This window comes from Lepidochelys kempii, chromosome 18, assembly GCF_965140285.1.
Source record: "Lepidochelys kempii isolate rLepKem1 chromosome 18, rLepKem1.hap1, whole genome shotgun sequence".
NCBI classification, from domain to species: Eukaryota; Metazoa; Chordata; order Testudines; family Cheloniidae; genus Lepidochelys; species Lepidochelys kempii.
In genome coordinates this window covers 7,722,075-7,748,209 of record NC_136397.1, presented here as the reverse complement: position 1 = coordinate 7,748,209, position 26,135 = coordinate 7,722,075, and the positions used below count along the sequence as shown (strand labels likewise).

Here is a 26,135-nt window from a genome sequence, read left to right as displayed (position 1 = left end):
CCATCTCGTTTTTGGAGTCTCCTATTTGAAAGATGCCAGACTGTAGAACAGTCTTTTGCCCAGCTATTGAGTTTTATGCACAATCTTGATAAGACGCTATTATGCTAATTAACAAAGACCGCCCACAATGATACGTTTGCTTTTAAACAAAAAACAAATTTAGCTATATTCTAATGAGAGAGAGTCAAAACCACAGGTGTATGCATAAACCCACTGTATTTAATAATATACAGTTTAAATAACAGTTAGCCCTGCCCGGACTAGTGGTCTCTTTAATGGTTCTATAGTTCGTTGCTTACACAGTCGTCCATAGATGGTAGGTTGAAGTGGTTTAAGAACTTAACATTATTAAGGCAATTCTAACCATCAGAGGAGTGAAGTTTTGGAATAGCCTTCCAAGGGAAGCAGTGAGGGCAAAAGACCTATCTGGCTTTAAGGTTATCCTCGATAAGTTTATGGAGGAGATGGTATGATGGGATAACATGACTTGGGCAATTAATTGATTTTTAAATATTCATGGTAAATAGGCCCAATGGCCTGTCATAGGATGTTAGATGGGGTGGGATCTGAGTTACTACAGAAAATTCTTTCCTGGGTATCTGGCTGGTGAATCTTGCCCATATGCTCAGGGTTTAGCTGATCGCCATATTTGGGGTCGGGAAGGAATTTTCCTCCAGGGCAGATTGGAAGAGGCCCTGGAGGTTTTTTGCCTTCCTCTGTAGCATGGGGCACGGGTCACTTGCTGGAGGATTCTCTGCTCCTTGAAGTCTTTAAACCACGATTTGAGGACTTCAATAGCTCAGACATAGGTGAGAGGTTTTTCACAGGAGTGGGTGGGTGAGATTCTGTGGCCTGCGTCGTGCAGGAGGTCGGACTAGATGATCATAATGGTCCCTTCTGACCTTAATATCTATGAATCTATAAGTGTAGTTGGCCAATCTGTAATTTATAAAGCACTTTATCTTTTCTGTTTCTTCGGACGCCTGGGAGTTTCTTCCCTGTTCACTGATATATTCTTGTCTCTGGTTTGTGGGGTTCACCTTTCAACTGCTTAAGTTGGCTAACTTGATAAATTTCTCCACATTTCTTTTGTTTCCAGTAACCCAAATTTATACACAGATGAGCTCAGTTTATTTACCATGTAATAGGGACCAAGTCATTTATAACACAAGTTATGCTTTGCTACAGCATATGACAGAAGCATGACCTGGTTCTTTTTTTTTTATTCCTTTTGTTATATATAATTTATTTGTACTTCCTTAACATGGGCATTACTAGTTTTCCGTAATAAATATAGTACTTGACAGCTCAGTCTGATGCTCGCTATCTTCTGTGAGAAGATGTATTGCTCTTCCTCCTGCCCCAAGCACTCTGTTTTAAGAAGAGAGTTAGCAATAGACTTTTTACCCAAGCTTTGGAGAGTTAATTTGCTTGTTGTAGCAATTAAACTTTCGGCCAATATTTGAAAGCACAAACTTTAATAATCAACACTTTTGTTAACAGAGCACAAAAGAAAATAGTGTAAAAACTAAAGCAAAGTGAAGTTTAAATGCAGATTTATTCGAACACATTGAGAGTAATGAACTTTTATGACATTTGCTGATGCTTGAGAGAGACCGACGGAACCCTGTTGCGGTTTATTTGATTAGCTATCATGTTTTGCAGTATAACCAGACATACTGTGTATATTTTTAAAAAAAAATTAGCTATGACCTAGCTATAACTATATTTTAATAGTGATAAAGGCACAAACAGGTTTATAAAGCCTTTAAAAAGTTATGGTTTTATTAATATTTTTGCCTCAATATTGAGGTTCTCCCCTTCAGTTTTCTTTATTTTTTTTCTTTGAGCAAAAAAGTTTTGATTAATAATAAAAAAGAAACCTTTGTCTGCAATTGAATTGTTTAGTGGGGCAGAAATATATGTACATATGTTAATCACTGTCGCCTTTTAGAGCTTTGCAAAAAATTGAATTGGTATTGTGAGGAAATGGTTATAACCCAACCACTGGGTTAAAATACTGTGGGACCACTAATATATATTTGATAACGAGTGCAAATTTGATTTTTGTTGTAACAAAGTAAAATCAAAAAGTCGTATGGCACACGCACTGTGCATAAAAGATAGGACAAGCTTACGATTAAAGACGAGTGGTGTCAAAATTGTATTTATACTTCTGCAAGCTAAGTCGTTAAGAACTTAACGTTAAGGCAATGTATTTTAGAAAACAAACATTAAAAGAATTAAATACGTAATATGGCAGGTTCTTTGTTTTGTTACCTTTTTATTTAAAACTACTTATAAGAATTGATAAAAATCCCTATGAAGTTATTTGCTTACGTCTTTGTATTAGTTTAATTAACTTAAGGCATTTTACGTTACTTTTACCTTAAGAATACTACTGTATAGGAATAAAAAAAACCACCATGTTTCATATATTAGTGGCTAGTTTTTAAAATTAGCATTTTTGTTTCTTGGCAACCATATCTTCGGGAAAGTTTGGAGTTCCTTTAGTTGTTGCATTCCTGAAGGGTTAAACCTATTAGTCTTGCTGGACTTATTTAAAGTAAAGTTTTTATTTGAAGTACTTTGATTATTTCTTTGTTGATATTTTTTTTCCGTTTCCCCCATCTCTTTGTGCAGTGGGTGTTTCTGTAATAACTATAACCCTTAAAACAAAGGGGGAGGACCGAGATGGAAGAAGCAGCATAGGAAGGGAGGGAAGCATAAGCCAGTGGAGATTGATTAACTTTGTGAGGGCATTTGAAAGTGCAGCACCAGCAAGCGTAGCAAACTGAGCTGAGTGAATAGTACAAGAGAAGAAAAGAAAGGGTGCGGGGGGGCGGGACAGAGAAAGGACATAAAGGAAAAACCTGACCCAAATGTAAAAATGATAGTGAAAGAAGGTTAGCTCTGTAGCCAGTGACTTCACTTTATCATTCATTTATTGTGCGATGTTAGGATTAACTAACACGTCGTGTCCTATATAATCACTGTATGTGAAACAGATTTAAATTGTTGGATTAGAGCACTATAGGATTGATTAGTAGTTAAAAGGGAGAAGTCTGCATTAGGTATCTAAGTAAGGAGGGCTGAAATTTAAGGCCTACAGGCTGAGCCCTGTAAAATGCCAGCTTCGCCGTGCTAAGTCATAGGTTTAAGAAATGCTTGACATAAGTAAGTGACCAAAGAATGACCCTGATGCCACAAGATTACGGGAAACGAGGTGCCAATGGGTGGAACTGCAAAAAATTATCAGTAATTTTTTTTGCTTACAAGATACCCAGTAGTTATATTTTTCTAACACACGCCCTGGATTGGGTTCCCGGACTGGGGGTCGCGAGGTTATTACCTGGGGAGTCGCAAGCCGGCAGCCTCCACCCCAAACCCCGCCTTGCCTCCCGCATTTATTGGTGTTAAATATATAAAAATGTGTTTTTCATTAATAAGGGGGGTTGCACTCAGAGGCTTTCTGTGTGAAAGGGGTCACCAGGACAAAAGTCTGAGAACCCCTGCTCTCACCGCAGGGTGCACTGTGTGTGTAAATGCTAATGAGGTGTAGTTAGAATCACGTTATAAAAAGAGGGTGCCCAGATTGGGTAAAATGAGTTCCCTACGGGAAAACTCCAGCAGGAACCATCCCTCTACTGAGGCTCAATGGGCAAGGCAGCCATCAGAGTTTAAGAGTATCATTAAGGATGTGAGTCCTGTATAATTATATTTGTAGCTCGTGCATTGGTCTTTATAGGATTTCTATACGCTTGGATAATTATAAGCGTAATTGTAACGTTAATAACGTTGATAAAACAGACTAGACCTTGTACTTGTGAATGTCTGTGTGGTGGTCACTATCCTTGATCTTTGTGATCCTAGAGACTATAATCTGAAGCAAGTCGCAGAGGTGACTTCGTTCTTTTGAGCTTGAAACTGTAGTGACCAGAGCCGAACCTGCAGTGGTGTCTTACCACTTTACTACATTCACTTTAAATCAAATAAAAAGTTACAGCTCTGAGAAGGGAGTGGGGTCTGGTGGGTTAGAGCAGGGGGAGAGGGGGCTGGGAGCCAGGACACCTGCATTTTATCCCCACTCTGGGAGGAGAGTGAGCACTGCTACTATCCCTACATAACCTGAATTTGTTCCCCAAGTCTCTGTTGCTTGTGCCTGCACTCCTAATGCTCTTTCTTGCTGCAGTTAACTGTTTCTGGGCCACTTAGTACAAGTTTTAAGGCTTTTTAACCTGTCTTTGCCAGCCTAACTTCTATCCCCCTTGTTGGCTGTACCTTACCTGACAATCTCCTGGTCTTCCCTTCACTTCTTGTAAACTGTAAGAAGGTACAACTGCATTACAGTTGCTGATATTGTCCGTTTGCTATTTTAATTTCTTCCTTTGATCTCATTCTAGCTTTAACCTCCTTTTAGTCCTTTGACTTGTTTCCTTCTTTGTTTAACTTTCATTTCACAAAAAGGTTTCAGAGTAACAGCCGTGTTAGTCTGTATTCCCAAACCAGTTTGTGGGGGGGGGGAGAAAACCTGGATTTGTGCTGGAAATGGCCCAACTTGATTATCATACACATTGTAAGGAGAGCGATCACTTTAGATAAGCTATTAGCAGCAGGAGAGTGGGGTGGGAGGAGGTATTTTTTCATGCTTTGTGTGTATATAAAAAGATCTTCTACACTTTCCACAGTATGCATCCGATGAAGTGAGCTGTAGCTCACGAAAGCTTATGCTCAAATAAATTGGTTAGTCTCTAAGGTGCCACAAGTACTCCTTTTCATTTCACAGAAAGAATCCCAGGGTTGTGACCCGCGTGGGTGAACCAGCCCCATAATTAGTTACATGTTTTCATACAAAAGATTCTAGAGCTCTTTTATGATGGTTTTTGGCCATCATTACTGCTAATTCTTGGATTTTGGCATTTTGCTGTTTTAACGTTTGTTGTATCTGGGCATTCAGCCCAGAAAAAGATTGCCTTGTAATTAGTCTTTCTGTATTCTTAAAGTATGACTTTATGCCCAGAAAAATAGTTTGCTTTTATTAGTTTAACTGGTTATTTAAGGTGTTGTGCCAATTTAACACTTATTATAAACCCTCCTTACCCCCCCCCCAAACGGGCTAGCCTGCTGCACGTGTAGTTAGGACCGCTAGCCCCCAAAATCCAACCACTATGAGATTGCTATCCTGAATCCAAATGGCCCATTGCCCCATGCCAAATTGGTTTAGCAAACGGCTCCTGCCTGGCTCGCCAACTATTCACTGAAAGGTGTAACCAACTAATTGGCTACACTTGTGGTTCAATATTAATAATGTTCAAGAGACCCAATAAATCTGGCTGAGCTTGGTTATTGTCCAAAGACAAAGTAATATGGTACAGGAAAGAAAGAGTTAATACATCACCAGTTCTTCCCAGGAAGTGAATTCTGGCTTCATGTTCAGTTCACCTTATGCAGAAGAGGTGCTTCCCAAATGCCCACTTAAACTAGCCATCGTTTATAGCATGGGTGTTTACAAGTTACACAGCACTGTTCATATCACTTAAACTTCATGTTGAACTAGCCAGCTGGTACCAGCTTTGTTTGGTGCCTCCCTGTATCTTCCCATCTCTCATTTTGAATAATAAATGCCAGGCATTACAGGGTTTAAAGATACTCCCTAAAGCAGGGGCAGGCAAACTTTTTGGCCTGAGGGCCGCATCTGGTTTCTGAAATTGTATGGAGGGCCAGTTAGGGGAGGCTGTGCCTTTCCAAACAGCCAGGCATGGCTCGGTCCCTGCCCCTTATCCAACGCCTCCCCCCCCCCCCCGCTTCTCACCCCCGGACCGCCCGCCCCAACTGCCCCCCGCCGCCCCAGCCAACTCCCCTCTCCTTCCTGACTGCCCCCCCAGGACCCCTGCCCCATCCAACCGCCCCTTCTCCTTGACTAACCCCGCCGCCCCATCCAACCGCCCCCGGACCGCCCGCCCCAACTGCCCCCCGCCGCCCCAGCCAACTCCCCTCTCCTTCCTGACTGCCCCCCCAGGACTCCTGCCCCATCCAACCGCCCCTTCTCCTCGACTGACCCCGCCACCCCATCCAACCCCCCACCTTCCTGATTGTCCCCCCGGGATCCCTGCCCCCATTCAACCACCCTGCTCCCCGCCCTCTGACCGCCCCAACCCCTATCCACATCCCCGCCCCTGGACCACCACCCCCGAACTCCCCTGCCCTCTCTCCAACCCCCCAGCTCCTTGCCTCCTTACTGCGCTGCCTGGAGCACCAGTGGCTGGCGGCGCTACAGCTGAACCGCCCGGCTGGAGCCAGCCGTACAGCGCAGAGCGCTGGGTCAGGCCGGGCTCTGCAGCTACGCTGCTCCGGGAGCTCGCAGCCCCCCCGCCCGGAGGGTTGCGACGGCAGTGCAGTGAGCTGAGGCTGCAGTGGGAGGGGGAACAGCAGGGGAGGGGCTGGGGGCGAGCAACCTGGGCCAGGAGCTCAGGGGCCGGACAGGACGGTCCCACGGGCCGTAGTTTGCCCACCTCTGCCCTAAAGTGTTCCTACATCTTACACTATTTCCTTGCACCGCATTGTACTTTTGTTCCAGATATTGCATGTTAGTACATGATGCTCGTCCATCTAACTCTTAACGGTTTCTGTATTTGCCTATGCCAAGTGCTAAGCTGTACTTGTCCCAGGGCATTGTGGGGTATACGCCTTAGCACAAGTGAGCAGGAATAAGCATAATTCGTAAGGAAGTGTGTTTGCTACTTCTCATAGCACAAGAACTAGGGGTCACCAAATGAAATTAATAGGCAGCAGGTTTAAAACAAACAAAAGGAAGTATTTCTTCACACAACGCAGTCAACCTGTGGAACTCCTTGCCAGAGGATGTTGTGAAGGCCAAGACCATAACAGGGTTAAAAAAAGAACTAGATAAATTCATGGAGGATAGGTCCATCAATGGCTATTAGGCAGGATGGGCAGGGATGGGGTCCCTCGTCTCTGTTTGCCAGAAGCTGGGAATGGGTTGCGGGGATGGATCCCTTGATGATGACCTGTTCTGTTCATTCCCTCTGGGGCACCTGGCATTGGTCACTGTCAGAGGACAGGACACTGGGCTAGATGGTCTGACCCAGTTGGGCCATTCTTATGTTCTTATAATTCATACCCAACACAGACACACTATTAATACCATGAGCATAATACCTATTAATGTGATGTGTGTTTGTGTGTAATCTGTATGCACTGGCTCCAGGGCATTTTCCCTCACCCCCACTTTTGCTCTCAAAGTGCAGGACTCTGGCACTGAATCTCAGGCCTCCTGTGTAGCAAAGCGAGAGGTCCTTGGATGGCCTCGCTCTCCATGTTTGTTTGCTGCCCACCTCACCTGGGAACTGTTCAGGGCATCCACTGGCCTGAAGGGAGAGATGGAGACATTGGGGCAAAGAAGTGTTTGCCACCAGCTTGGTTTGTAGCTGAAAGCACTTTGCCTCACATGAATTGTCTGTGCATTGAAAGGTCTGGAGTGTGTCCAGCCCATGTGACTTAGTTCAGAGGGACGTGATCGTTCCCCTCTATTCGACATTGGTGAGGCCTCATCTGGCGTACTGTGTCCAGTTTGGGCCCCACACTACAAGAAGGATGTGGAAAAATTGGAAAGAGTCCAGCGGAGGGCAACAAAAATGATTAAGGGACTGGAACACATGAGTTATGAGGAGAGGCTGAGGGAACTGGGGATGTTTAGTCTTCAGAAGAGAAGAATGAGGGGGGATTTGATAGCTGCTTTCAACTACCTGAAAGGGGGTTCCAAAGAGGATGACTCTAGACTGTTCTCAGTGGTAGCAGATGACAGAACAAGGAGTAATGGTCTCAAATTGCAGTGGGGGAGGTTTAGGTTGGATATTAGGAAAAACTTTTTCTCTGGGAGGGTGGTGAAACACTGGAATGCGTTACCTAGGGAGGTGGTGGAATCTCCTTCTTTTGAGGTTTTTAAAACCTCAAAGCTTGACAAAGCCCTGGCTGGGATGATTTAGTCGGGGATCGGTCTTGCTTTGAGCAGGGGGTTGGACTAGACGACCTCCTGAGGTCCCTTCCGACCCTGATATTCTATGATTCTATGACCATTGATCGTGGGAGTTGTAGTCTCTAGAATAGCTACAGAACCGATAACACCGATTAAAGTCTCGTGTCTCACCCAACAATGTTGCCAGGCTCTGTCATTGTTGAGCAAGGTGGTGCCCTCAGTTGGGAAAGTCGAGAAAAAGCCACTTAAATTGCAGCACTTTGTTTTTCCAACAACACATTTAGTCTACTCAAAGCCTCTCCAGCAGTGTATAAATAACAGTGCTGTGTAAGTACTTCAGGGAGGCCATAGCAAAGCCCTGAAGAGGATTGTTTGTCTGCACTGGGTCCAGTATCAACACACAGACTGGTAGGTTAAAAAATGTAGTTATTTAGGCTACAGTTTAGGGAAAGATTCCAAAGATTCACGGGGCCCCATTCGTGAAAAAAGTCGGGGCCCCAAGTCCAACCCCTGGAGAGGTGGTCAGAGCACAATTCCTGGAAATGTTCAAAGAGAGGTTAGATGAGACATAGTCTGTCCCCACTTGCCTGCCTCATGGATCAGGTGTGACTGAATGAATGAAACAGGCATTCCGCTGCAGGCAGGAGCTGTGGAGAGGCGACTCCTGCAGCTGGGGAGAGCTGGATTTTTTTTCTTTTTTAAACATCATATCAGTAGATCTAAAAGGTCAACATGTTTTGGAGTTACTCTCTTCCATCCAGCACTGTCCTGGCTCCTGTGTCTGTGCGTTAAAGCCAGGGAAGCACCAGCTCCATCAGCAAAGCTAAGGGTATGTCTACACAGCATTCTGGAGCAAGCCTCCCAGACAGGGTCGACGGATTAAAGGGGCTTGTGCTAGTGTTTGAAAAACAGCCGTAGAGACACTGCTTTGAAGTCGCAACTTGGACTCTGAAGCCCACCCCCTAACCAAGGCTTCAAGTGCTAGCACGAGCCCCTCGACCCTGGCTGGGAGGCTCACTCCAAAATGCTGTGTAGACATATCCTAAGAGGCCGCATCTGAAACGCAAATCGCTGCCTTTGTTTAGCGAGCCCATTGGTTTTGTGTGGCTCGGTGCTGTGAGCTCAGCTGTTGGGTGGGGAATAGATGCTGGGCTTGCAGAGAAGGGGCATCTTCTAAAGTGCCTGACTTTGTTGGTTTCAGACCCTGGAGGAGTCCACGTGGGAGGAGGCCAAACTGCGCGCAGTCCAGCACTTCGGGACAAAGGTCCTAGCGGTGATGAGGCCGCCCCCTCTGGAAGAACAGCCCCACGGCATGGTAAGCCCCTGCTTAGCTGGTGTCCTGATTGCACAGGGATGGAAGTGCCATGGCTGGAGTGGGAGGGAGGGGATGTTTTGTACTGTACTTCAGAGGGGAGCAGCTTAGTTTCTCTTAACTACTAGGCTGGCACCTGCTGCTGGGGTGACATAGATTTCATGGCCACAGGGGACCATTGTGATCATCTGGTCTGAGCCCTGGCTAACACAGGCCGGAGAACTGCCCCAAAGCAATTCCCAGCACGTACCTCCTAGAAAACACGTCCACTTCTGATTTCAAAATAGCCAGTGATGGAGAATCCATCATGACCCTGGGTAAATTGTTTCAAGGGTTAACCCCCTCGCTGCTAAAAATCGACGCCCCACTTGCAGTCTGAAATTGTCTAGGCTCATGTCCAGGCCTTTCTCTGCCACACCAAAGAGCTCACGTAGAAGAGGCACCAGAGCCGAGCGTATTGTTTTGGTTCGGGGACCTCAGCAAAAAATCCCGGGGGGATCAGCTCACTTCGAACCATACTGAATTCTTTCAACGTTTCATCAAATTGAAAACTCCAAAACCCTTTTGTTTCAGATCAACCAAAACCTCTCGGGTCGATTCAGAATGAAATTTTTCCCTTTTTGTTTCAAGTGGACCAAAAGGTTACAGGACAGGGACGGATAGCTCAGTGGTTTGAGCATTGGCCTGCTAAACCCAGGGTTGTGATTCAATCCTTGAGGGGGTCATTTAGAGATCTAGGGTAAAAATTGGGGATTGGTCCTGCTTTGAACAGGGGGTTGGACTAGATGACCTCCTGAGGTCCCTTCCAACCCTGATATTCTGTGAAAATAAATTTTTTTTTTCAGGTTTTCCATTTTGATTTGGTCATTTTCAGGAGGGGTTTTTTTTGTTTTTTTTTTGCTTTTTTAAATTGGCCAAATATGAGTTTGAAACACTGGTCCCAAATGAAAAGTTGAAATGAAACATTTTAACACTAAAAAATAATCATTTTTCAGTCGAAATTGTTTAGCCAAATTCAACCTGAATTCGTGAATAGTTTCAGAGCTCACCAACATGCATTTTTGACACCCCCAAAAAACAAAATCTCCCACGGCTCCCATTCAGATGTGCCATTCCTACCACCCCGGGAGCAAGCAGTGCTTCTGGCGGGTGGGTATGTGCCACCTTGTGACTGGAACCCTGCCACCCACGGCTGATGTGCCATGTAATCTTAGTGTCGCTCGGCACTGTCAGGGCATGTCACTGGATTCCATTCCCTCCCCAGAAACACAAGGTATCCGCTGGGATTCTCCGTCGGTTCCCGTTCTCCTCTTCCCTGCAGAGGATGAGCGTCCTGGTGAAGCTGCCTGGCGACGCCCCTTCGGAGGCATACATGAAGGGGGCTCCAGAGATGGTGGCCAGTCTCTGTAAGGAAGAAACAGGTAAAGGGCAGGGACCCACATCTCACAGCTAGGGATGTCTGACCTGCCTGCTGGGCTTGGCAGTCGGCAGTGGAAACCACCCGTTAGCATTTCCCTTTGCTCTCCAAAGACAACCTAGAGAGGAGGCAAATGGTTCAAATTTCATGAGCAGCAACAATAGTGACACCTCTGTTTATGGCAGCCTGATGTTGGAGGCCATTGTCTATAGCAGACCAAGCAAGGAGATCAGCTGTTAGGACTTGGAGGGCGGGAGGAGCAGGTACTCACTGAGCAAGGCTAAGAATCTCTGCCATCCAAATCTCTCTAGATCATGTACCTTGATTGCCAGCTATTTCAACTTCCTGGCCCCTTATCTTGGGAGGAAAAGGGAGGAGATCAAGCCACCCTGTGGGCAGTAGGTGAAATGAGTTGCCTCTTGAATTTCCAGTAGCCCTGAAAGTGCTGATATACACTAGATCAGCCATTGTTCCCAGACTCACTCTGCATGTGGTCCCTGGGACCTTGGACATAGTCTGCATTTCTGAACTGATACAGCCCTTTTTTGCAGTCCCTCTGGATTTCTCCCAGTTGTTACGACACTACACTACAGATGGTTTCCGGGTCCTGGGGCTAGCCTACAAAACGCTAACTACCATCAAAACCTTTGAAGAAGCTCAGCAGCTGACTAGGTGTGTGAGCCTGCATGAAGTTTTCCTTCCTTCTCACTTTCCTCTCCTCCTTTCGTTCCTTGTACGAGCCTTGGGGCACTTCAAGTTCCCTGAGTCAGCTAGAGCTGGGCAAAAGTTTTTGACCATAATTCTTTTCTGCGAAGAAAAAAGTTGCTTAGTGACACTGCACCGTTCCACAAATTTGTGTCTGTTTCACTGAGTTGTTTCAGCTGGGGTGGGGAGGAAAACCCATAAATAATAATCAAACAATGGATGTGTTTGGGGGTTTTTTGTTTTGTTTTTTTTATCCAAGGCTTCATTTAGAAATGTTCTTTAATTTTATTAAACTGATCAAAACTGTTGAAAAATGGTCAAATGTTTCATTCAACCCAAAATGATTTTTTTGTCTGTTTGGAATTGTCAGCAAACATAAAAATCACTTCTTGGGATCACTCCAGGGTCAGCATTGAAACAAAACTCAGTTCCTGGAAGGTCTCTGTCCTGTGTAATAGGAGGTCAGGCTAGATGATCGCAATGGTCCCTTCTGATCTGAATCTATGAATATTGGGAGATCTAAACGGCTTTTAAAGGATCAGATACTAAAGTAACGGCCAGTCTAATTCACTCCCCTAATCTTGTTTTGGCATCCGACACTTATGCCAAGTGCCATCTTGTGTCCTGACAGGGATGCCGTAGAGAGTGGAATGACTCTCCTTGGCTTCCTCGTGATGAGAAACGTTCTCAAGGCGGAGACGGCCCCCGTGATCCACCTGCTGAGAAATGCAAACATCCGCACCATCATGGTGACAGGTAACCAGCAGAGCTGCTTCTGGGGTTGGGACAGGAGAGGCCAGATCTGAGGAAGAGATCACGGGTTTAAAGCTTATTGCAACTGCAAAGGAGTAAACAGCCTTTCTTATAAGTGTGGGGTCTAATGGTTAGAGCAGAGGACTGGGAGCCAGGAGTCCTTGGTTCTATTTTTGGCTCTGCCACTGACTCTCTGTCCTTGGGCAAGTTGCTCTGTTCCTTAGTTTAGTCGTCTGTAAAATGGAGCTAGCAAAACAGACCCCTTCACAGTGGGAGGGGGACTTGGAGGCTTATGTGTCCACAGTCCCTTATTTATTAACAACCTTGGCAAGATCAGCAGTGTTAAGTCTGATTCTGGTTGTGAAACCATCAGCTAATGCAGCACGGTTCTGAGAGGTGTGAACTCCCCCATTCCTCTCTCCTTGCCAGGGGACAACATGCTGACCGCGGTGAACGTGGCCAAGAGCTGCCGGATGGTGGAGCTGAAGGAGCGGGTGGTTTTCGTGAATGCCTCGCCACCCAGCCACGACAAACCCGCCACCCTCAAATTCATCCTCTCCGACGACCCCCAGGGGCAGGAGCAGCCACAGGTGAGTCTCGGCTGGGACTGTGGGAAAACCCAACAGCCTTGTGTGTGAATCCCTTCCCCCCATGCAATACTATGGGTTATGGAACAAACAGGGCCATGCAAGAGCCCTCTTCCGTCCCCCTTGTGAGGCATCCAGCGGGTTCAGTGGTGAGCAGAGAGCTGGATGCCACATGCCCCATAGCACCAGGACTCCAGGACCCTGCAGTGGGGCTCAGTAACTTGCCCTCGTCCGTTCCTCTTCTTTATTATCTGCAGTGTCGTGTTGCCCCGAGGCCCCTGTCTGGAGCTGGGCCCCATTGTGCTGGGAGCTGTACACGTGTCCTATATCTTGCTCCTGCAGGCAGGCTGGTTCCCCACCCCCAAGAACATACTCATCCCCTAGTTGTAGCTGACCCCCTTACGCCGGAACAGGCAGGCCCAGGCCGGAGCACGGCAGGCGCAGCTGCTCCAAACTTCCGGCTGCTTTAGGCAGTGGGATCCGATCTACCCTGCACTTCCTCAGCCAGGGCAGGGCACATCAAAGGAGCCACTGCTCGGGCTCAGCGAGCTGGGGACTGGGTAGTGGATCAGGGTGTGACCCTGATTTGGGGCCGACGGGGGTGGCTCAGCTCAATCAAAATCCAGCTCTTGTTTGGGTGTGGAGAGGGGTGATCTCCCTCGGCCATCTCTCCCCTGGCTGCTGATCACAGACGCTGGGGCTAGGTTAGACTGTGGAAAGAAGTGAAGTCCACGAAGAGCTAAGCGGCTGGTGGTGTGGTTTGCTCTGCAGGGCCTGTACCAGCAGGATGGCTGTTTCCTCGAGCAGCAGCCCTGCCACTTAGCACTGAATGGGAAATCCTTCGCTGTGGTTTGTGAACACTTCCCCCACCTGCTACCCAGGGTGAGTCCTTCCCTCTCCCGCCGTCTCATGGAAACAGCCTGCTGGTGGTGAAGCCTGCATTGCAGCTGCAGGGCAGTGGGGATGGCGAAGGTCTCCTGCCCACCACCAGTCTGTGCTTGACGCTTCTCCTCCTTGTTTTCTGCCCGTGCCTGGCAGTAGCGGAACAGAGGTGCACAAGCTGCAGCGTTCCCGCACTGCCATAAGTGTGTCTCCCTACAGATCGTGTAAGGAGGCAACCCCTGCCCTGTGGGATTTCAGGGCCCTGTTTCATTGCAGCTAGGAGCATGGGTGATGCATGAGCTGCCGGCTGAGGGAGGCTAGCCCGTGGCCCCACCCCTTCCCCCCAAGACCCTGCACCCGCCAGAGCCCCCCCAACCGCGGCCACCAGCCCTTGCACCCAGCTAGCGCCCCCGAGCACCAGGAGGGCAGGGGGCACAGCAGCAGCCCAAGTCAGGAGCATGGGTGGGGCCACACCTAGCTGTTTTGGAAGGCACAGCCTTCCCCAGCCTAGGATACCACCACCCATGGCTAGGAACCTCTCCCACGGGTAGCTCCTTGGGTTCCTGTCATAACTGGTCATTTATGAGGCGTCTCCTGGACCAAACACTCCCGAGTCCCCATGGGAACCAGCAGTGGATACTGCATGGCCACATTGCTTGCCCCGACCTAACCACTGTGGAAACAATCCAGGGACCAGAGTCACAACAGCGAGGAGAATGGCCCTCAGCAGCCACGCCCATCGTCCCACAGCCACTCCCATCGTCCCATTGCCTTAAAGCAGTGGTCCATTAGTCTCTACTGAGTAGCCACACTGGTTGTAGCTCTGCTTACATGCTTCTGATGTCATGACTTACCTGACCATGAAGCCCTTTCCCTTTCAGATCCTGATTCAGGCCACGATTTTCGCTCGCATGTTGCCTGACCAGAAAACACAGCTGGTTTACAGTTTACAAGACCTCAAGTAAGTTGGGGGGAAGAGGAGGGTGACAGGACGGTTTAAGACCCAACACTTCCTTCCAAAGCAACGTCTTGTCAATGCAAAGTGGTACACTTCCTTTCTCATGGGCTATTGGCAACTGTGAAATCACCTTCTGACCGACCACACCATCGGATCCATTTCCATCTTTTCCCTCCCCCACCCAAAAACTGGGGGTTACCCTACTTTCATGCTGCAAAACCTGGATCCATCTTTTTCCCCAAATTCACAGGGGTTTGGCCCTTTTATAGAGGAGGGGGTCTGAGCTGTGATGTTCAAATCGGAGTTTTCCCCAAGATCTGAGCTTGTTGAGGGCCTGGCTTTTGATCCATACCCATCTCTGGTTTCTCTAGGCAGGTGGAAACAATGATTTTTCTAACTACAGATTGCGGGGGAGAGATAAGAAGCTCATGATTCAAGAAACCCTTAGGAAAGTCGTAGAGGACTCGGAACCAAAATGCTATGGTGCTTTGGCCGTTTTGGAAGTGGAGATCTTGGGTTTTTTTTAGCCAGAGGGACATACATTTAGTTAATCTAAGTAATTGAGAAATTAGCGCATTTGTCCTTAAAGCTGAATTGACTTCTCTTATTGACTTGAGTCTAAAGAGTTTTAAGTAGAGTTATTGTGGGGGGATGGAAGATTTTTTTAAAATAAAATAAGCATTTCAACTTCTCTTTCAGGTTTGTTTTTAGTACCTACATAGGTCCAAAGAAATTTAAGAAGTGACTTGATCACAGTCCACTAGTATGTATGTGGTGGTCGGCATTTCTGATGCTTTTTCATCTAGCAAAAAACGGTGCATAGCAAGAAATTCTCTGGCCTGGGTTATGTAGGAGGTCAGCCTATGTGATTCTTAAAGTCTTTTCTGGCCTTAATCTGTAGATTCTGTGAAATGCTGAGTGCCCTCCTCTTTTTCCAGAGTCAGTGCAGGCTGAAGTTGCTGCATGTGACAGGTGGAAGCGTGTGTTGCCCTTATTAATAGAGGCACTAGGTCCCTGCCCCGAGGAGGTTACAATCTAAACGTTATACCAGGTTGCAAATGTCTCCCCTCCTGTAAGGGGATTTGAGTTAATCTTTATGGAATGATTGTTATGGGGAGCAATGTTTCGTAATTAAATGGGGGCAGGGCAGAGAGTCGGACTCCTGGGTTCTACTCCTGACTCTGCCACTGATTCTGGGGCAACTTGGTCCCCCCCAGCTCTGTGACTCCATTTTCCTGTCTCTAAAATGGGACCAATGATCATTCTAGCCCATCTCCCAGTGGGTTTGTGAAGCTCGGTGCTATGAAGAGCTTTGCACGGGCTTGGCGCCTTTATCAATGTACCGTCAGTGCTTTTAACGCTACGTACCCCATGCTTTCCGACCTGGATCCAGGACGCTCCGTTTCCTGGCAGGGAAGAGGTGGGAATCCTTCGGCTTATCCTGTTCGTGTGTGCGTGTCTCTTGCCGCAGCTATTGCGTGGGGATGTGCGGGGACGGCGCCAATGACTGCGGAGCGCTGAAGGCGGCCGACGTGGGGATCTCTCTCTCAGAGGCAGAGGCCTCCGTGGCTTCGCCGTTCACCTCCAGAATCGCCAACATCGAGTGTGTGCCCATGGTCATAAGGTGGGCTGCGTCCGCCTGGAACCGCATGGCGGGGAGCCGGGGGGGAATGGAATATGGGGGTGGGGTGGAGATGTGAACACGGCAAGGGGCTGGCAAATTGGCTGGAAGGGCGTGTAGTGGCTGCCAGTGTGCGGCCTGGAACGCGGAGATTAATTAATGTTAATTAACAATATTCTGAGAATCTCAGTGCTTGTATTTTAGTGACCTGACCATGGCCTCTGACTCCCCATTCCCAGATCATAGAATCATAGAATACCAGGGTTGGAAGAGACCTCAGGAGGTATCTAGTCCAACCCCCTGCTCAAGGTAGGATCAGCCCCAACTAGATCATCCCAGCCGGGGCTTTGTCAAGCCAGGCCTTAAAAGCCTCTAAGGATGGAGATTCCACCACCTCCCTAGGGAACCCACTCCAGTGCTTCACCACCCTCCTAGCGAAACAGTGTTTCCTGATATCTTCACCCTTGCCCTCTCTCCTCTTCACCCTGCCGGGAGTGTCCGTGACCTGCGCGAGGTCCTAGCCACGAGGCTGGCTGCCGAGCTGTGTTCATGAGCAAAGGGAGTCTCCCCTACCCCTCACTCTGTCCTCTCCTCCTAGCCCCTGAGCTAGGGGCAATGTCACTTATAGGGCTTTTGAACTAGCCATGGAGGCAGCTGCTTGGCCCACAAACCTGGTCTTCCTCCCTGCTCCAAAATGAAGTCCTGTCGATTCATACCTCTCCTCCTGCACAGAACTGCCTGGCCCCCTTGTCTACGAATGGCGGGTCCGTCAAGTCTTTCTGATCTCTCTTTCAGGGAAGGCCGATGTTCTCTGGTCACCTCCTTTGGGGTTTTTAAATACATGGCCCTGTACAGCCTGGTGCAATTCGTCTCCGTGCTTCTACTCTACACAGTGAGTGTTTCGGGGACCATCATTTGTGGGTTGGAGGAGAAAGGGGGACTGGATGGTTCTGGGAAGCTGTAAGGAGACCCTGGAGCCTCCCACCTCTAAACCCCCTGGTTTGAATCCTGCAAGGGCCTCTTGCTTGCTGCTGTCTCTCAGCTGGCTGGCCAGGGCAAGTGAGGTGATGGAGCTGGCTGCTTTGGGAGTGTGGGCAGAGAGGCCAAGAGTCAAACGGGCCCTGGAGACTGAACTCTCCTGGTGCCCTGAGAGATGTGGCGTGTCCAGACAGGGCCAGAGTGAGGCGCGCTGGTTGACTGGAGGGGAGGTAGCATTGCTGTTCCGGGTATAACCAGACCCCCGGATCACTGAGGCTGTTAGTCAAGCTCCTTTCGCCAGCATACTGCCAGAGCTGGGAGTCCCAAGGGAGGCAAAACACAGAGCTCCCGTGCTCGCCAGTGTCTCCAAGAGCCCCCCCTCCAGTGAGAGGGGGTGGGCTTCAGAGGCGATCTCCTCCAGGCCTCGGCTGCAGCGTCAGGGCTCAGCAAAAGTAGGGGGTGGTTGAGATGAATGGGCAGAGGGAAGCATGTGCATCTGGGGGGGGGCAGGGCTCAGAGGCTGGGGAGCATCCTGTGACGTGGGATAGTTTGTGGCTCTGGGGGGGTCCTCTTTGTAAACTGGTCTTTGTAACTTTGAAGGACAGAATGATAGAGACCATAATGCACCACTGCCCGCTGGAATTGGAACCGCCCAACCATGTGTCATAGCCCCCTTTACTGCCAAGAGCAAACTGGGATTCTCCTTTAGCTCATCTAGTCAGGGCCTATGCTTTTCATAACTGAGCTCTCTCTCCAGCACACAGGCCAGTCTGAGCAGCTGGGCTCTGCAGCATAGCAGCCACCGTAACGTCCTAGTCGGCCACTGATTTGTTGCAGTATTTTGAATTCGGGTCTTTCCTCACAAGATTCTGCTTTAGTGACTTTCTGCCACTGTTGGATTTGAACCAGTGACCTTGAGATGAGGCTCTGTACCCCACTGCCCAGTCCCCTGAGCCATCCCAGTCTGCTCCTGAGGGAATATTCCATTTTTCCTTCTTTCCTGCCCACACCCAGATTAACACCAACCTGAGTGACTTCCAGTTCCTCTTCTTTGACCTGCTCATCACTATGACCGTGGCTGTGCTGATGGGCAAGACCGGACCTGCCAAGGAGCTGGGCGCAAAGCGCCCCCAAGGGGCACTGATCAGCATTGTTGTCCTCGGCAGCCTCTTCCTCCAAGCGGCTCTGCTGATCACGGTTCAAGTCATGAGTTACTTCATCACTGTCTCGCAGAGCTGGTAAGTGTCTGCCTGGGGCACAGCTAGTTCCTTGTCTGCAACTGGCTACAGCAGCTAAAAGGGGAGGCCCAAAAGCTCATTTTGGCCTCGTGAAAGGCACCGTGTTGGGAATCCCCCAGACTGAATCAGAGCTGGAAGCATCCTGTCTCCTCCCTGGCCAGCACCATCTGCATCAGGCACCAGAACAGCAACCTGCCCCCAGAGGAAGTTCCTTCCTAACCCCCGTCAGATGGCTCATGTCCTTTCTTGTCCACTAATCCTCAACTGGGAACCAAATGCGGCTTTCGGCAGTGACTCACTCCAGGCCAAGCCAGCTGCACGTTGCAGGCAGGTCCCGCCGGATCGCGCCGCTCCCTGCGTTCAGAGGCTCGTGCCTGATCCCTGCCCCTCCCCTCCTCACCCAGGTACGTCCCGCTGAACAGCACGGTGAGTGCCCCCCAGAACCTGCCCAACTACGAGAACACCGTGGTGTTCTGCATCTCGGCCTTCCAGTACCTGATCCTCGCCGTCACCATGTCCAAGGGGTACCCCTTCCGGCAGCCACTGTACACTAACGGTAAGAGCCAAGCCGGCCTCCTCTCTGCAGGGGGTGGTTCCCGTGGTCACTTGGCTCCTGTAACCAGCCCTTTGGGGGCGGGAGCTGCGTGTCCTGGGTCCGTGATGTCTCCTCTTGCCCCCCCAGTGCCGTTCCTGCTCGTCCTCGTCGCTCTCTTCGGCCTGACAATCGGGATAACTCTTTACCCGCTGGGTTTCGTGAAAGCCATGCTGAAGCTGAAAGACGTAGGCGACATGAACTTCAAGCTGCTGCTGCTAGGCATGGCCACGCTCAACTTCTTCACAGCCTTCATGCTGGAGGTAGGAGGGTCGGGGAGAGCTGAATTCAGAGGGAGCACCCAGCTACGGGGGCAGGGTTCCTGCAGGATCCCCCTCTTATTAGTACCCCTCACTAAGCCCCCCATGGGCTGATGTGCCCGATGGGCTGGGGAGTGCTGGGCACTGCTCCTTCTAGAGCAGAGGTCCCCAAAGTGTGGGGCACACCCCCCTGCAGGGGCTTGGAGGACCGTCTGGGGGGGCACGGCGGGGTCCAGGCTAGCCCCCACGGAGGTGGGGGGGAGCACCACCCAGCCTCTTCCCAGCCCTAGCTCTGCTCCGGTTAGGCTCCCGACCGCGGCCACAGCCACACACAGCCCAGGTCCCAGCCTCAGCCAGAGCCCAAGGCCAGGAGTGGAGCTACACCTGGCCAGGGGCCTGACTGCCGGCCCCCACCACAGCCTGGCTGCAGCTCTGCTCCTGCCCCCAAACCCACTCCCAGCCTCACTCTCCTTACTCCTATCCGCATCTCTCCCTTCCCGTCCCCACCAGCCACGACCCCGCTCCCAGCCCTGGCTTTGGGGGGCGGCGCGGTCAGGGGTAAGGGTGGTGTGACCCTCAAAGGTTTGGGGACCACTGTTCTAGAGCCAATCAGTGCTACAGAGCGCATCAGCCAGAGGGTACCACTCTGGATTGGCATGAGTATGGGCTCCCTGCCTGGGCCCTTCTGACGTGTGTCCCAGCACAATCCTGATCCAGGCCTATCCTCCCAGCCCAGATTCACCCCTTCTGCCAGGGACAGGTGGCCAATGAGCCATTCCCTTCCACTGCAGTGCTGTGGGTGTGATGGGAAGGGAGCTCGACGCTGGTACGAGCTCCCCTCATTCCCTGCTGAGGCTGCCTTGACCCACGTCCCTCTCGTCCTCCCCCCTCCAGACCGCCCTGGATCACGGCATGCTCACCTGCCTGCGGCAGCTGCGCCAGAAGAGGGCCTCCAAGAAGCTGTTCAAGAGGCTGGAGCAGGAGCTCAGTCAGCAGCAGCCATCCTGGCCACCATTGAACGAGCCGCTCTTTGCCACCCCCAAAATGTCCATCTCCGGGAGCTAGCCCCAGCTCCTGGAGAGCCCTCGCTCCAGGGACAGCGTCCGTGAGTCCAGCAACAGCCTGGAAGACCTTTCCGGCCTTCCCCGATACAGCTCCGTTTATTTACGTTCGTCTGTCCGTCGCTGCCTTCCCCATGGGCTCTGGCTACGGCAGGGTTCTCAGCGCCCCGCCCCAATGAGAAACCTCCCGCTGATCGCCCCAAGGTGCTCGTCTCAGGGGAAGGATGTGGGAGGCAGAAGAAGGCCAGGGAGCCCATCGCCCCTGGGGTGCAAGTACTCCCTCGCTCTGGAAAGCAGGACAGGTGCGGTTACCTCAGGGAAGCCCTCAGCAGTACTAGCAGCTGCCCTCCGCGCGGGAAACTTCCAGATCTCTGGCGTGCGTGGGTCAAGCGCCAGTCAGGATTAGACGCGGGCAAGTGACTGGTCCAGTTGCGCCTGTGACTCGGGAAGAGGAGCCGTCAGGGACTGCTGCTATGTCTTAGTCACAGTGCCCCGTCGAATGGTTAGCTTCCCCGTATGGGGCCCCAGCTGATTCCTTCATCCCCCTTGGGACCCCACTCTTCCACTCGCTGTGGGTGGCTGGCTCAGATCCACAGCTGGGTGATTTGCCCTGGACTGGGCAGGGAGCAGTCCTCACAGATACGTTACACCTTGTCAGGAAGGGCTGCGGGGGGCAATGTTTGAAAAGGGGGAACCCCTCCCACCCCACACCGTTGTCCTTGGTGTTAAAAGCCACTAATAAAAGATGGCCGCTGTTGCCACAGTGCTGCCCTCGTCTTGCGGCTCTTCTCGCTGTGAACAAGCCGCCAGCATCCCTCTGCAGTCGAGGCAGTGACCTCCGAATGGCCACTCGGCGCAGACTCTGTTAGCTTGCCGGACCTGTTTGCAACCCAGCTGCTGTAGCAAAGGAGAGTGTTACCTGGCACGTGTGATGCTCAGCGCTCATTGAGAGACCAGGCATGACTAGCTGCTGGAACGTGACCAAGGATGGGATTAGAGATATTTAATTAAGAGCTGTATTTATTCTGCCCCCCCCCCTCGCCTGTTCATCAGAGCAGGTAGAATTGTAGCAGTCGGCCGTAGTGTCCATCCAAACCGATCCTTGCCTCCGCTCTTGGGGAGCGCATGGATTGCTGCCACTGTTCCAAAAAGCTGGGTCGTTTGCCACCACTGTAGCCGAGAAGCTGCGTGCCAGATTCCAGTTTGAAAGCCAGGTTTGTGCACTTCCACTGCTGATGGGTCCTCTGCTAGAACGTTACTGGTGACGCTTCGGCAAAGCGATGGAATTGAAACGGAAGATGTGTAAGATGTAAGCTTTATTTTTATTCGTCAAAGAGTATAGAGAGTGGGGAGGAGGTGGTGTGTAAATCATGTACAATCTCCAACTTTGCTGTGTTGCTTTTTTGAGTGTATCTAATAAATCAACATTATTTTCTTGAAAACTAGCTTGTGCCATTTAATTCTGAGGGGCTACATTCCCCAGTGCATCACAACTAGGTAATGGAGAACAGGTACGGAGATCGAACAGGGCTACCCGGAGACTAACACGTGTCTACCAAGAAATAGGAAAATGTATTTGTGATTGCATGGAAAAATTCCTTTCTTCAAATAACAAGTTAACAGTAATATTCAGTATTGTTCATGTTTTTTGACTGAGTGTTGTTGGTTGTGGTATTTTTGTTTTTATATCTGCTGCTTCTGTCACTTGCCTAGTCTGATGGCTTTACTGATACAAACCCATTTTAAAGCTGCCAAATGTAAGGTCACACATCTATGAACAAAGAATAATAGGTCACTGTGACATACCCAGGGTACAATCTGGACTGATGAACAGCTGTGTTCCCTCAGTTCTCCAAGCTAGGGTTCCTTTTACACTGCTTCACCATGAGAGCTACCACTCTGGATGTGCTCTCGCACAGCCTCCAGCATGTAAATCACTCCCAGTTATACTGCAGGGGTGCTACAGCCAGCCACCCTTGAATTACACTGCAGAGTAACACCTGCAAATTTCCAGTCCCAGACTTTCCCCCAGAAATGTGTCTTGTACTGCCCAGCCCTCTCCTGGACAACACAAGCTCATATAAAGTCCGTCATTTTATTACTGGAAAATGATGTGCACAAATCCTGTTATCTCAAATGGAGCTTCCCAAACACTTCAGTCCAAGCACACTGGTCTAGATAAAGCAATAAAACTAGTTTAACAACTACAGAAAGATGGATTTTAAGTGGTTACAAGTAATGAGGCATAAAAGTCAGAACTGGTTACCAGAAAATAAAAGTAAATCGCAACTAAGGCCTAACTGAACAAGTTAGAGTGAATTCAAAGCCAAGGTGTCTCTCACCACACGTTTCATCAGTCTTACTGACTGAATGTTTCCATCAGGGTCCCTCCCCCAGTCCAAAGCTGTTCCCTTTGTTCTTCAGGTGTCGTGGATGCTGTGGGAAGAGAGAAAGGAGGAACCATTAGGAGCATCTCCTCTCTCCGTTTTTAGCTCTTTCTGTTCTTGGAGAATCATCTCCAGCTGAGGTTCAGGAGGCAGAAAGTCTATGTGGATGGGAACCCCCAGTTGTTTTTGTCAAGATGTAAATCTTCACCCACATCCTCTTTCCTGCCAAAGAGAGGCCACTTAACTGGGCGATGGTCCATTTGATTTTGTTGACATCTGGCTGGGGCGTTGGCTACATTTTTGTCTCTGGTGAGCTGGTTTGTGGCTTCTCCCCTCCAGACTTGGAACATGTCTAGTAATATCATATAGAGGAATCCTATAACTTGAAATCTGTGTGGCAACATTGCATGTAACCAGGATAATAATGATCACCAAATTATGAGCTTGCAAATGATATCGCACAAGTCATACTTTGTACAAAATTTATGTTCACCCCTTTTACAGGACTATGATGGGGTACAGACTGTCATAGTCACCCTTATGATTAAGGCCAGAATTCATAGAGTTAGATCATCTCATCTGACCTGTATTTCACAGTCAGTATTTCACCCAGTTATCCCTGTATTGAGCCCAATGACTTGTGTTTGAGTAAAGCATCTCTTCCATAAAGTCTTGATCTGAAGACATCAACTGATGGAGACTCAACCACTCCCCCAATGGTTAATCACCCTCATTGTTAAAACATTAATGTCTAATTTGAATTTTATCTGGCTTTGGCTTCTGGCCATTGGTTCTTGTTTATGCTTTTCTCCAAATGACTGCATCCTGGAGAGAAATGTCTCTGAGAAGGATTTTGGGGTCTCGGTGGATAACCAATGTTACATGAGCGCCCAGTGCAATGCTGTAGCTAAGAGGGAAAATACGACCCTTGGATGTAGAAGCAGGGGAGTAACTGAGCAGGAGTAGGGAGGTGGCATTACTTCTGTATGGAGCATCAGTTAACCTATCACTGGACAACCGTCCAGTTCTAGCATCCACTCTTCAGAAAGCATGTTGACAAATTGGAAAAAGTTCAGAAACCTGCTGCAAGCACAATTTCAGGTCTGGAAAGCTGGGAAGAGACTAACCAAGATCAGTCTGTTTAGTTTATCCCAGAGAAGGTGACTTGAGCATGGTCTACATGTGCCTACTTGGGGAAGAGATTTCTGATAATAGACCCGTTCTTGAAACCGGCAGAGGTCCAAAGGCAGGCAACTGAGGCTAGACAAATTCACACAAGAAATGAGGAATCCATTTCTTAACTGAGGGTAATTCACTGTGAGAACAACTTAGCAATGGGCATGGTTGATTCTCCATCACGTGAAGCCTTCAAATCAAGACTTTCTAAAAGATGTGCTCTAGCTCCAACAGATGTTATGGGCTTGATGCAGAAGTCACTGGCTGAGCTTCCCAGACTAGTCTATGAAGCTTGCTCCTGAGCTGAGCCAGCAGAGGTATTGGAGGGAGAGTCGATTTTCCTTTGGCATTGTGCATAGCAAGGAAATCATTCAGTTGCATTTGGACTGCTGAGACTTTCATCAGCCCCAGCAAGAAGCCCAGAGAGCACAACCTGGATAGAAATCTATTGCTTCTCTTTTTCTTTCCAACTTTGGATTCTGCTCACCTGCTTAATAACTTGTGACTTCAGAACTGAATATCTGACACAGATGTCACCAAGGAGGAGTATACAAAGACCCATCCAACTGTAATATTCAGAGGCCTTCTCAGATTATAAGAGCTTCATCTAAAGCCTACTGTAGTCAGTGAGAGTCTGTCAATTGACTTAACTGGTCTTTTGGATCGGCTTTGATCTGCATTTGCATGCACTGATTCAGTATTTCCACCCATCTGCAAATTAGAGAGACAGGGTGGGCGAAGTGATATCTTTTATTGGACCAGCTTCAGTTGGAGACCGAGACAAGCTTTTGAGTTTACACAGAGCTCATCTTCAGGCCTGGGAAAGGTACTGCAAATATCCCCTAGAGGGCGACGTGAGACTTGAGCTTGAGGCTATGGAGGAGAAGCCATAGCCTCTGAGTCAATTTCCTTATGGATCTACTTTCAGTAACACAAGATGCCTCTTCTGCAGATCTGAGCAAGATTAGAAGAGAGAAGACAAAGCTTTGAGGCCTGTACTGTTTGTAAATTCTTTTGGGGCAGGAAACTGGTTTTTAGCTGTAAAGAAGCTTCAGTGATTTCTGGAGCCTGTCTCCAAACACAGCTCCTTTTCAGGTCCAGAGTTTGTTTGCACTTTTTATTGGCCATATGACCTCGTCCACACTAGGGCTTGTAAAACTTGTTTGGAAACCATCTCCAAACACTGTGACAACCCAACTCGGCCTGCGTCCAAACACAAACCATTACAGCGGCGTTAAGAGGCTGTGTTAAGAGCCTGATCCACTCAATGGCAATCAGTGTTGTTAAACACATTCGATCTAAATACTTCTATGTCGTTCTAATACAAATATTAAATATAAGCACACACAACAGCCAAAGTGAATCGAAGCAATGTTGTGCTTTGGTTATTGGAATGAATTATTCATTCAACATCACTGAAATGAGAGAATCATTCGGACTTTGTCTCCACCAAATTTTGTCAAAATCGACACTTTCCTGGGAAACGTTTTGATTTCGACAGTTGCATTTTTCAATGGACAACTGGTCCATCTAAAACTTTTCAACCCGGCTCCGCCCAGGAATTATGATCCCCATCCTTGAGTGCCATCTACTGGCCTGTTATCCATAAACTCTTTACATATATACAGACATAAGTACTCTTGTCACAAAGGCCTCCTGACCTAGGGTGTTTCCTCTTCTGATTTTTCTCTTCCTTCTTCTTCCCCACAACCAAATTATCTTCGTAGCAGAACAGCCAGGCTCCTGCAAGGTGGAAAACTTTCAAGCCAGTAATGTTCCCAGCTTCCACTGACCTAAGAAGTGTTAACAGCCGTAGGGAGGTGCAGTGCTCCTGCGCCGATTTGCCCCTCAGCCAGCCCAGGTGAGTCTCATTAGCTCCCATGGAGCAGAGTGTGCCTCTCTGAAGAGGGCAGCAGTAAGAGAGGGACAGGGCAGCTTGCAAGCAGGGCAGCTCCGGGGCTGGTCGGCTCAGGAGCATAGCCTTGTTTCTAGGGGGCTGGTTGGAAGCATGGCTCCTGCTTAAGTCCCTCAGGAAGGTGGATAAATTCAATGATCACGAAAGGGGGTGAGCTTTCCTAGAGATTTCATAGAATATCAGGGTTGGAAGGGACCTCAGGAGGTCATCTAGTCCAAACCCCTGCTCAAAGCAGGACCAATCCCCAACTAAATCATCCCAACCAGGCCTTTGTCAAGCCTGACCTTAAAAACCTCA

General features: G+C 49.1%; 1 protein-coding gene across 1 annotated transcript in view; it reads left to right on the top strand.

Moving 5' to 3' along the window:
* ATP13A2 (ATPase cation transporting 13A2) overlaps positions 1 to 21,802 on the top strand; it is a 70,752-nt gene extending 48,950 nt beyond the window's left edge. Inside the window, exons 17-29 of the mRNA XM_073316703.2 lie at positions 9,198 to 9,311; positions 10,573 to 10,729; positions 11,277 to 11,397; positions 12,062 to 12,186; positions 12,613 to 12,773; positions 13,542 to 13,652; positions 14,534 to 14,613; positions 16,082 to 16,234; positions 17,027 to 17,123; positions 18,224 to 18,447; positions 18,852 to 19,003; positions 19,130 to 19,302; positions 20,194 to 21,802. Of these exons, the coding sequence (XP_073172804.1) occupies positions 9,198 to 9,311; positions 10,573 to 10,729; positions 11,277 to 11,397; positions 12,062 to 12,186; positions 12,613 to 12,773; positions 13,542 to 13,652; positions 14,534 to 14,613; positions 16,082 to 16,234; positions 17,027 to 17,123; positions 18,224 to 18,447; positions 18,852 to 19,003; positions 19,130 to 19,302; positions 20,194 to 20,364 (1,839 nt within the window). The 3' untranslated portion in view covers positions 20,365 to 21,802. The remainder of the gene's footprint in view (positions 1 to 9,197; positions 9,312 to 10,572; positions 10,730 to 11,276; positions 11,398 to 12,061; positions 12,187 to 12,612; positions 12,774 to 13,541; positions 13,653 to 14,533; positions 14,614 to 16,081; positions 16,235 to 17,026; positions 17,124 to 18,223; positions 18,448 to 18,851; positions 19,004 to 19,129; positions 19,303 to 20,193) is intronic.
* The last annotated feature ends 4,333 nt before the right edge of the window (positions 21,803 to 26,135 follow it).